Here is an 8,088-nt window from a genome sequence, read left to right as displayed (position 1 = left end):
TGCTCTCTCCAATACAACTTGTGAATTCTAATAAATTTTGAATTTGCTAAAAGTTATAAATATATCATGCTGTCAACCTCCAGTGTTATATCGTAAGTTTGTAACAATCAAAGTGCCCTTCACATTGCGGTGAATCTTATTTTCTATGATCGAACCAAGCACCATAAAATTGATTGTCATCTAATTCGCAAGGCAGTGCCATAAAACTTCTTTCTGTCTCTTTCTCCAATCAACTGACCGATATCTTTATTAAACCTCTTTCTCTCCAACCGTTCTATACAAATTTGTTCAAATTGGAGATTCTCAACATCTATCATCCTCTGGCTTGTAAGGACATATTGGAGCATAGTAATGCACAAACAGCCCAACACCCAAAAACTACAGGGGCCCAAATATAAAGTTTTCGTCCATTTTTCCTAGTTGTTAGTATTCTTCTAGAAGATGATGACTTGTTGATTTCTTAGTTATTTTTTCTTGTGTGATTCATTTATTTTTTTGTCAAGAATACCCTCAAAGGCCCACAGTATTAATGGGGACTAAGACGTGGCCTACACTAAGACAATTTTGGTCCCCTTTTGTGGTCCTATTACACAGTTATCTTTGTAGAAAGCATAAAGCCAAACTTTAAATACCAACAAAAAAAAAGCCAAACTTTAACTTTATAGAACACAGTTATCTACCTCAATTATTAGTCCTTTGTTTCGAGAGGCATATACTATAGTTGATCCATGGCTCCACCAACTCCAAGACTAGTTGTGCCAATAGAGCTGAAGAAGAAGCCATGCGAGCAAAAGCTTCCCCTCCATAACCGATGGCACCCTCATATACCATACGTTGCTGAAGTTAACACTGGTGAAGTGTTTAGAATAGAGATGGTGGATTGGACAGGTGGAGCTATTAAAGATGATAATTCAGCAATGGACATAAAACTTTTAGACCTTTCTATTGTAAGTATGAAAGAAACACAATCCATTCTCTCTCTACGTTAGAAATTTAGGATATGCTTGTTTTTTTTTTTTTTTTTTTAAATCATTACTTTTAGTACTTTTTGCTTATAAAATCTTAAAAGGTAAAAATATATATGATATAAATAAAACTAAGATTATTTTTAATTATTATTTTGGATATAACTAAAAACGTGATTCTTTAGGCCACACAATTAACGCACTGTAGAAACAAAGTAGTTGCTACATAGCATGTGAACCGACTCTGTTACGATTTATGATGCGAATTTTGATTTGCTGTGAATAAAGTATTGATAAATGTTAGGGAGCAAATATTTTTATCGATATTAGCTAGATTAAATATTGCTACGAAAACATGAGATTAAATATTTTCATAATGTTTTTCTTAATATTATTGCAGCATAACTATATTATAATGGTTTTAAAAGAAGCCATTAGAATTGATTTCGGTGAGAATGAAGTTTGTATAATAAGAATATGTTCCTAATAAGTGGCTATTATTCAGCTTAAGAGTTCGATACTTGGATATTTTTATTTATTTACTTTTTTAAAGTACATTTTGGTGAAGAAAAAAACATGAAGTAAGTGTAACCCTTGATTCTTATAAGATATACATACAACATGGTATCCCATGAAAAAGTTGAGGATACCAAAAAATTCCCCTTTGTCTGTTTCCTTTAATTAAAATTCCAAATGTTGCGTGATTCTTAGAAAATTTTGCATGATATATATGTAACCAGCAGAGGAAGGTAAGCCATTGGATAAAATCTCACACAATCTTACACTATCAAATTATCATTGATGATTAGTTGATGGCTAACAATTACAAAAATTACTGGTCCTTAGCATTGCTCTATATATATATATATATATATATATATATATATATATATAGTGGATACAAAAAATCAGCCACCAAATCAATTAATGGATATTTGATATATAATTTAATTTATTTTTAATATATATTTTTTATTAGTAGTAATATATACGTAGCTTGGCTTTTTTTTTTTTCGGTTAATGATTTTTTTTAAGATAGTCTATAACTAGCTAGTCTTTTTATTCAAGTGAATGATTATTTATGGTTAATCAATTGTGGATTTGGAGTCTAACCGGGGTAGTTGAATGATTCAGACCCATTATCTTAGTGGGCCAATTAGAATCATTGACAGTGATGGTGTAGCAGCAAAGCCTGGAGATGTTCTTGCTGTTGAGATATGCAACTTGGGTCCTCTGGCCGGAGATGAATGGGGGTATACAGGAATATTTGACAGAGAAAATGGAGGTGGTTTCTTGACAGACCATTTTCCTAGTGCTGCTAAAGCTATTTGGTACTTTGAGGGTATTTATGCTCATTCACCTCAGATACCAGGTGATTTACTATTGGGCATTTTAAAAATGGTGAAACTCAGGTGAAGTCGACTTCACATGAAGTTGATATCTGAAAGTCGTTAGATGATTTGATTGATTTGATTAAATTTTTATCTAACGGCTTTGAGGTATCAACTTCACATGAAGTCGACTTCACCTGAGTTTTCACCTTTAAAATTATTTATATCATTCCATAAATTAGGATCTGATTCATTTATGTTTTTAAGAATTAACTACCAATTTGAAAGGTTTTGACGCTGAAAAAAGATCTCTAAAAAATGTTATCGACAAAACAATCTTTAAATAATTTAAAAATGTAACAAAAATAATCAATAAATATTATATCTTTTATAAGTGACAAAAAAATTTTGTATTTAGCAAACGATTAATTTATTTGATCCGAACTTTTGGGACAATATTTGAGCAAATATTTAGAATGTGTATCAAAAAAATTCGAGACAAAATTTGATCTCTAAATTTTTTTTTATTTTTCAAAACAAATTTGTCTTTCACAATAAATTTTTTTTTTAAAATAGTTACTTGACATAAAATTATCAAATTTTAAGGATGTAAAGATCTTATTTTTCTAATAATACTTGCAAAAAATTGTATCAAAATCTTTTCTCTAAAATCTTTTTTTAAAATATATATTTAATATCTAGTTCTTTTTGTCGTATTTTTAAATATTTCGAGAATTTATTTGTCATTATCATCTTTTGGAGTTATTTTTGTCAATAACATAAACTTTCGGGTATCATTTTAATAATTTATTCCTTTTGTAAATATTTTGTGAAAAAAGTGAAATCAATGAAAATAATAACAAATAAAAAATAAAAAATAAAAAATACTAAAAATAAAAATATATAACATAAAAACAAAAACCAATCAAATTCTTAGTAATCACTAATAAAATCTAAAATAAAAAATATGTATTTAATGTTTCAAAATGTTAGATAATTACTTTGTTATTTATAAAATATAATTGAAAAATAATTTATTAGTTTATTTTTAAGATTTGAATAATCCAATATTTTACAGATTGAAGAACTAACTTTTCAATTTTATGTCTTTTTATCTAATTTATTCAATATAAAATTTTGTAAAATTAATTTAAAAATTGTATAATATCACAGTGCCGTCAAAATGAGTCGTGACTCACGAACTTGATTTGCTCATAAAAAAGGGTGAGTCGAGTTATGACTCATCATTTATAAGTGAAGATTTTAACTCTATTCGAATAACTTGTGAGGTTTGAGTCAAGCGAATGTGTGTCGAATTGTTTTACCCGTTTTTATTTTTTAAAAAATGGAAAAGTATAGAGAGATAAGACAATGAGAATAGAACAACGTGAACCATAGAATAAAAAAGAAAATTATAATTAATTTTTAATTATTTTAAATTTTAAATTTTAAAAAAATAAGAATTTGTAAATGGTACAGTTATATCTAATATTATACTAATTTCTCTTTTCTAAAATGTAATATATTTTTATTTTATTGGATCAATTTTAGAATCTATTATTCACGTTATTTACAAAAATAATTGTTTACTTAACAAAATCTTTAAAAAATTTAAACCTTCTTATTGTAATGCTAACTTCGTAACTAGATTTTTAGACTTTTCTTTGTTTAATACGAAAATATATAAAAGTATGACAAACTTCCTTATTTCTATATATTTGCTTAAAATAAAAAATACAAGAATTATTTAGTATTTTTTTAATTTCTTTTTTTAATTAAAAAAAAACAAGTCTACTCATTTTAACTTGTCATTTTAGATGAGTCGAGTCAAATCAAAATGTTTTCTTGGTTCATCAAAAAAAAAAAGAAAGGACAAATCAATTTTTCAATTTGAACTCGTTCTTTGTGACAAGTTGGCTTGAATCTGCCCGCCCATTTAGCTAGACTGCTCTGATAATTCATATTTTATTCATCATTAAACGACGAATAAATCCTACTTAAATTGACACTACATATCTGATGGTAAATGTGATAACTGATATGAGTCAATAGATTATTCAGTAAGTACCTGATATTTATTTTAAGCAAATAAGTGAAATAAAACAAACCATTCACAAACAGTGGCACGTAAATTGGTTGTTTTTCTTAAAACCCATACTACACCAAGAGTACTTTAAAATTAAAATCATAATGTTCATTACGATACAATCTCTTGAATTGGAAATAATAAGTTTTTTATAAATGGTTTGGTACTTGCATATTACAAATGAGCAGGAGTACGATTTCCAGGGTTAACACATCCTGGAATAATTGGAACTGCACCATCAATGGAACTGCTGAATATATGGAACGAAAGAGAGAGGCTTGTTGAAGAAAATGGGGTCAAGTCTCTTAAAATATGTGAGGTTTTACACTCACGACCCTTGGCAAACTTACCATCAACAAAAGGTTGTTACCTTGGGAAGGTACGCATTATGAATTTATGATGTTGAAATCCAAATTCTATGTCATTTTAAGGCTTTTATTATTTTTCTTACTTTAAGTGTCATTGTTGTAGATTCCAAAAGGCACCGTTGAATGGGAGAAGATTGCGAAAGAGGCTGCAAGAACAATACCGGGAAGAGAAAATGGAGGAAATTGTGACATCAAAAATCTTAGTAGAGGTTCAAAGATATACCTTCCAGTTTTTGTGGAAGGAGCGAATCTCAGCACCGGTGACATGCATTTCTCACAGGGTGATGGAGAGATCTCATTTTGCGGTGCCATGGAGATGAGTGGCTTCCTAGAACTTAAGTTAGTATAAGTAAAAATCATAATTTATGTCTTTCTTATTCTATATAATTTGTGTCTGTATCTGGTGAATGGGGTAGAACAACTGTATATATAATGTAGCCAATTTTATGTGTTAGGTGCGAAATTATAAGGGGTGGAATGAGAGAGTACCTTACACCAATGGGGCCCACTCCACTTCATGTGAATCCAATATTTGAGATAGGCCCTGTTGAGCCAAGATTCTCAGAGTGGTTGGTTTTTGAAGGGATTAGTGTGGATGAAAGTGGGAGGCAACACTTTCTAGATGCAAGTGTTGCTTACAAGCGAGCAATCCTCAATGCTATTGACTACCTATCCAAGTTTGGATACTCCAAGGAACAGGTTTGACCTTAACCATAATCTTCACATATACGAACTGGGAATTACTAATAAATTTTCAGTTCCCTTTTATCCAAATACATTAGAAAGAGCAAAAATACCATTTGAACCCTAAAATTGAGCCAGAAATCAGTCACATATAATTACCATTAAGTATTATTTTTGGTTATTCAAATATTTTGGATTAATTATTGTAAGGTTTTGTTACATTAACTCCAAAGTATGATTGTATATATTAAAATGTTTGATTATTAATGACTTGTTTACCTTCACTAGAACATTTTGAATATTAATTGTTCGAGTAAAAAGTAAAATTCGTTTTTAAAAGATGATCTGTTATTTAAATTGATATTTATATAAAAGATTTTTTTAATTAAATTCGTCCTTCAAAAGTTTTAAATTGATTATATTAGTCCTTCCGTCAATTTCATTATTTATGGCATTAGCATTTACGGATATGACACATTAAATGACATCAAACATGGACCAAAGATTTCTCTTAATTTGAAGTTAATTTCATCTAATTATTTAAACTTAATTAAAACTACTGAATATATATTATGATAAGTGTGATATCACTTAACATACCACATTAACAACGAAAATAATAGAATTATATAACTAATTTAAAATTATTAAAAAATAAATTTAATTAAAAATTTTCTTTTAAAAAATAATTTAAAAAATGAATAATCTTTCGTAAATAATTTTGACCATTATTTACTCTTAATTGTTTTCTTCACAAAACATTTTGGTTAAGGATGGTATTAAATTTGACTATTTCTGGTGGAAAGTTTGATTATTGACATTAATATTAAAATGTTTGATTATTAGGACTGTGAATTCAGATTTTTGAGTTAGGGGGTGGGCGGTGGGCGGTGGGTGGGTGTCGAAGGAAGTGGTTATTAGATATTTTACAACAGATGGGATCATGGTGTTTTTTCTATATATAATAGGTGGCTGTATTTTTCTTTTTCCCACAAGAAAAAAGAGTTAAAGTCTGTATCTAATTTAAATACAATGAGCATATTGAAAATTTTAATTCATTAATATAAGTTGAAGTTTATTATATATTAAACTGTAATGTGAATTTAAAAAATCAGTTATCAAATAAATTATTATATATTTGTGTATAAAATATATACATTATTTATCTTATTTTTAAAATATATTTTATATTTAATCATATTATATGTATATAAAAATTAGTTATCAAATTAGTTACTATATATTTGTATATAGATAGATAAATGTATTTATTAAAATACTTTAAATATATATTTTGTGTGTCTGATTTAATGTTTAATTTCTTGTGTGTATGTAACAAAGTTTATTGTATTGGAAACATTAAAAATTAACCTAATTATTAGGAAAATCTTATTTTTAAATTTCACTGAAAGCTAACCCCCAAAAAAAAAGAAAAAAAAGGAAACCAGGCTAATAGAATTGCTAATTTGCTGTGTATGTGTTGAACAATAGGCATATATTCTTTTGTCTTGTTGCCCATGTGAGGGAAGAATATCTGGAATTGTTGATTCCCCTAATGCTTGTGCGACATTGGCCATTCCAACAGCTATATTTGACCAGGTAAATTAATCTTCACTTATTTTCTCACTGTTGCAAAACATCATGTATGGCCTTAATTAAGTATTGATGATGTCCTAAATAATATAAGTTTTCAGTAGTTTAAGTAGTATAATATCAAACCATATTATTGTATGGATTAATTATATTATCTTGGTCCAAAAATGCATTAACAAGAGAAAATAATTATTAAGCTAATTGTTAGCACAAGAAAAATGTTAATATGAATTCATGTTTGTGTATGTGTGCAGGATATTCGTCCTAAAAGTAGCAAGGTGCAACTTGGACCTCGTCTTGTAAAGACACCAGATGTCTTCAAATGCACTTATGATGGAAACTTACCAACTACAATGAACCTTAGTGCCGCATTTCATGATTCAAATTAGTTAGACAATTGTTGGAGAATGATGTTAAAACTTTATGGATTCTAATAAATTATGTAAACTAGAATAAGCTCGTACAGGGTTGATCGAATACATTAATGGTATTTATCTAAAGATACGAGCTTTAATTTAGAGAAAAACGAAAATATATTTGGAATCATGGTCCTAAACTTAGAGATGGGTGGTGGAGAAAATCTAAAAGAAACTGTAAACGAAAAGCAGGCTTACTATCTCATGCGGGAAGACTCACAATAATAAGAGTGGTAATAAGCAACCTCCCTCTATATTATTTGGGCTTATTTATTTAAACTACTAAAATCAATGACGAAAAATATTATTTCACTACAATTTGAACTTTTGTAGGGGTCAAAGGATAGTAAGAAGAAAGGTCTGGGAATTGAATATTATGTTACATAATATTGCTTTGAATACAGGTGCTAAAGACAAAGCAATATGGGCTTTTTTTGAGTGAAATGGTATCAGATTCAAAGAAGAAGATTAAGGAAGAAAGGAGTTGCAGAATGAAGGAAGAATGAAGAGCAGAGTTGTTCTGCACTTTTGGTATTGAAGATTGAAAAGTAAAGTGAAAGTTAGTCACATGGGTTCAGTTGTGTAACTTATAGCATATCTGTTACCCATTGTAAACCACACGTGTTTTAACAAACTTAACATAAT

General features: G+C 28.5%; 1 protein-coding gene across 1 annotated transcript; it reads left to right on the top strand.

Moving 5' to 3' along the window:
• The first annotated feature begins 652 nt into the window (after positions 1-652).
• LOC130932991 (uncharacterized) lies at positions 653-8,030 on the top strand. The gene is made up of 8 exons (XM_057862468.1): positions 653-947; positions 2,100-2,337; positions 4,571-4,761; positions 4,854-5,089; positions 5,206-5,449; positions 6,926-7,033; positions 7,282-7,676; positions 7,777-8,030. Exons 1-7 carry the CDS (start codon positions 729-731, stop codon positions 7,414-7,416), a joined length of 1,371 nt encoding a protein of 456 aa, XP_057718451.1. The 5' UTR covers positions 653-728; the 3' UTR covers positions 7,417-7,676; positions 7,777-8,030.
• The last annotated feature ends 58 nt before the right edge of the window (positions 8,031-8,088 follow it).

Source organism: Arachis stenosperma, chromosome 6, assembly GCF_014773155.1.
Source record: "Arachis stenosperma cultivar V10309 chromosome 6, arast.V10309.gnm1.PFL2, whole genome shotgun sequence".
In the NCBI taxonomy this organism is placed as follows: Eukaryota; Viridiplantae; Streptophyta; class Magnoliopsida; order Fabales; family Fabaceae; genus Arachis; species Arachis stenosperma.
Note: the sequence above shows the minus strand (reverse complement) of the source record. Positions and strands in the feature narration are given on the sequence as shown.